This window comes from Ananas comosus, linkage group 10, assembly GCF_001540865.1.
Source record: "Ananas comosus cultivar F153 linkage group 10, ASM154086v1, whole genome shotgun sequence".
Classification (NCBI taxonomy): Eukaryota; Viridiplantae; Streptophyta; class Magnoliopsida; order Poales; family Bromeliaceae; genus Ananas; species Ananas comosus.
The window spans coordinates 6,619,776-6,622,971 of NC_033630.1; the positions used below are offsets into that span (position 1 = coordinate 6,619,776).

At 49.3% G+C, this 3,196-nt stretch overlaps 1 protein-coding gene across 1 annotated transcript in view; it reads right to left on the bottom strand.

The window, feature by feature from the left end:
* LOC109716691 overlaps positions 2,156–3,196 on the bottom strand; it is a 5,176-nt gene continuing 4,135 nt past the window's right edge. Inside the window, exon 4 of the mRNA XM_020242237.1 lies at positions 2,156–2,224. Within this exon, the coding sequence (XP_020097826.1) occupies positions 2,156–2,224 (69 nt within the window). The remainder of the gene's footprint in view (positions 2,225–3,196) is intronic.

Sequence of the window (3,196 nt, forward strand, 5' to 3'; positions counted from 1 at the left end):
AGAAACAAACAACCAACCTCAAGAGAACTCCAATCCAAGCTCCAAGGGTGAAGATCTTCTCTCTTGCAAGCTTCAAGTCCAAGCTCCAAGCACCAAGGAAGAAGAGAGGGTGAGGAAGATGCTCCAAGTCCACTAGTTGCTCTCAATCTTCTTCTTCTTCCTTCCTTCTTCTCCTTCTCCTTCTTCTTCTTCTTCTCTACCAAGGGTGTAGAGAGAGTTGAGAGAAAAGAAATGAGGAGAAGAGAGAGTGGATGGGTCATATAGACCATCTATTGCAACAAAATCCAGCTAGGTCCCTCAAAAATCCAAAATTGCATCAGCCCGGTCTGGGCAATTTTCGCCCAGAGGGACCGGTCTCTCCCTGCAAGGGACCGGTCTCTCGTGTCGAACCCGAGAAACCATCGTTCGGGAACCGGTCTCTCCCCGCGCGGGACCGGTCTCTCAGTGCGTAGACGCGCTCGGGGACCGGTCTCTCCTGCCAGGGACCGGTTGCCTCGCCGGCGGTCCCCGAGAGTAAAAACTCTCAGGACTCGTCCAGAACTCAGGTTTTCGAACTTTTTAGGTCGGCAAACATTCTACGACCCTCCACCAAGTGTGGAAAAGCTCGAAACACATCCAATCACTCGAACCTCGCAATTTGCAAAGGTCCAGTGTGTTACATTCACCCCTCCTAAAAAGGAGTTTCGTCCGCGAAACTCAAAAGCAAAGTACCTCAAGCCTCCATCTGAAAAAGATGGGGATAGCGCTCCCAGAGTGCGCTCTCCAACTACCAGGTGGCCTCGCGCTCGTCGTGGTTGCTCCACAGCACCTTCACGTAGGGAATCTCACGGTTCCGCAATCTTTTCACCTCGCGAGCCAAAATCCTCAACGGCTGCTCCTCGAAGCTCAAATCATCCCTCAGCTCCATAGGCGTAGCGTCCAACACGTGAGCCGGATCGTGGATGTACTTCCGAAGGACCGATACATGGAATACATTGTGTACACCCGATAGGTTTGGCGGTAGAGCAAGTCGATACGCTACCGGGCCTACACGCTCCAAAACCTCAAACGGTCCAATGAATCGGGGGCTCAACTTGCCCCGGATTCCAAATCTTCTAATTCCTTTGGTCGGCGAGACTTTCAAGAACACATGGTCTCCAATCTGAAACTCCAAGTCTCGTCGACGCCGATCAGCATAACTCCTCTGCCTACTCTGGGCTGTCAACAATCGCTCCCGAGCAATGCGAACCTTGTCCTCTGCTTCCTGGAGCACATCTGGGCCTAAAGCCAATCTCTCGCCAACTTCACTCCAATGAAGTGGCGATCTACACTTCCGTCCATAGAGTGCCTCGAACGGTGCCATCTTGATGCTTGCTTGATAACTGTTGTTATAAGCAAACTCTGCCATCGGTAGATGCTGCGACCATCCTCCCTGGAAGTCAATCACGCAGGCTCGAAGCATGTCCTCGAGAGTCTGTATAGTACGCTCCGACTGCCCGTCACTCTGAGGGTGGAAAGCTGTACTGAAGTCCAAACGCGTACCCAGAGCGTCCTGTAAGCTCCTCCAAAAGTGGGATACAAAACGGGGGTCTCGATCTGATACTATAGAAGTAGGTACCCCGTGCAATCGCACAATCTCATCCAAATAGACCTGTGCGAGTCTCTCACCAGTCCAAGTAGTGTGGATAGGTATGAAATGTGCTGATTTCGTCAATCTATCCACGATCACCCAAATAGCGTTATGCCCGACCTGTGAGCGAGACAATCCCATCACGAAATCCATAGTGATCTTTTCCCATTTCCATACCGGAATCGGTAAGCTCTGCAGTTTCCCCGCGGGAACTCGGTGCTCAGCTTTCACCTGTTGGCAAGTTAAACATCTAGCAACAAACTCACCAACATCCTTTTTCATTCCGGGCCACCAATAAAGTAATTTCAAATCCTTGTACATCTTGGTGCCTCCCGGATGTATAGCATACGGTGCTCGGTGTGCTTCTTGAAGAATGTCCTCTTTAATGCCCAAGTCTGCCGGTACACAAAGTCGTCCGCGAAAACGGATCAATCCATCACTGTCTGTAGTGAAATCACCAGTGCAACCATCAACTATCTTAGCTCAAATCCTTTGCAACTCCGAGTTGGAAGCTTGCTTTTCTTTAATCCTTTCTATAAGTGTAGGTTACACCACCAAAGTCATCAGCCTCAAAGGTTTATCAGGAGCCACCACCTCAAACTCCAACCACTTTATCTGCTCGATCAACGGCGGTTGAGTAACCATGAGCATCACTAAGTTTTTCTTCGATTTCCGACTTAGCGCATCCGCGACCACGTTAGCCTTGCCTGGGTGGTAAAGAATAGTCAAGTCGTAATCCTTGAGCAGCTCCAACCATCTGCGCTGCCTCAGGTTCAACTCCTTCTGAGTGAACAAATACTTTAAGCTCTTGTGATCCGTATATACTTCGCATCGCTCGCCGTATAAGTAATGGCGCCATAGCTTCAATGCAAAAACCACGGCCGCCAACTCCAAGTCGTGAGTAGGGTAATTCCTCTCATAATACTTTAGTTGGCGAGAAGCATACGCGATCACCTTCCCGTCCTGCATCAAAACACATCCAAACCCATTAAAGGAAGCATCGCTATAAATCACATACCCTGCTCCAGCAGTCGGCAGGGTTAGGATCGGGGCGGTTGTTAATCTCTGCTTCAACTCTTGGAAACTTCTTTCACACACATCATTCCATATAAACTTGGTGCCTTTGTGCGTGAGCCTCATGAGGGGAGTAGATAACTTAGCAAATCCCTCGACGAACCGTCGGTAGTAGCCGGCTAAACCAAAGAAGCTCCGTATCTCTGCCACACTCGTCGGCCTCGGCCAATCCTTGATAGCTTCAATTTTCCTCGGGTCCACGGCTATGCCTGATCGTGAAATCACATGGCCCAAAAACGCCACCTCTCTAAGCCAAAACTCACACTTTTTCAACTTGGCATAGAGCTTCTTTTCCCGAAGCACTTGAAGTACAAGTCTCAAGTGTTCCTCGTGATCCGCATCACTTCGGGAATAGACCAAAATGTCGTCGATGAACACCACGACAAACCTGTCTAAATAAGGCTTGAAAATACGGTTCATTAAATCCATAAAAGCTGCCAGAATATTAGTAAGCCCAAACGGCATAACGGTAAACTCATAATGTCCATACCGTGTTCTAAAAGCCGTCTTCGA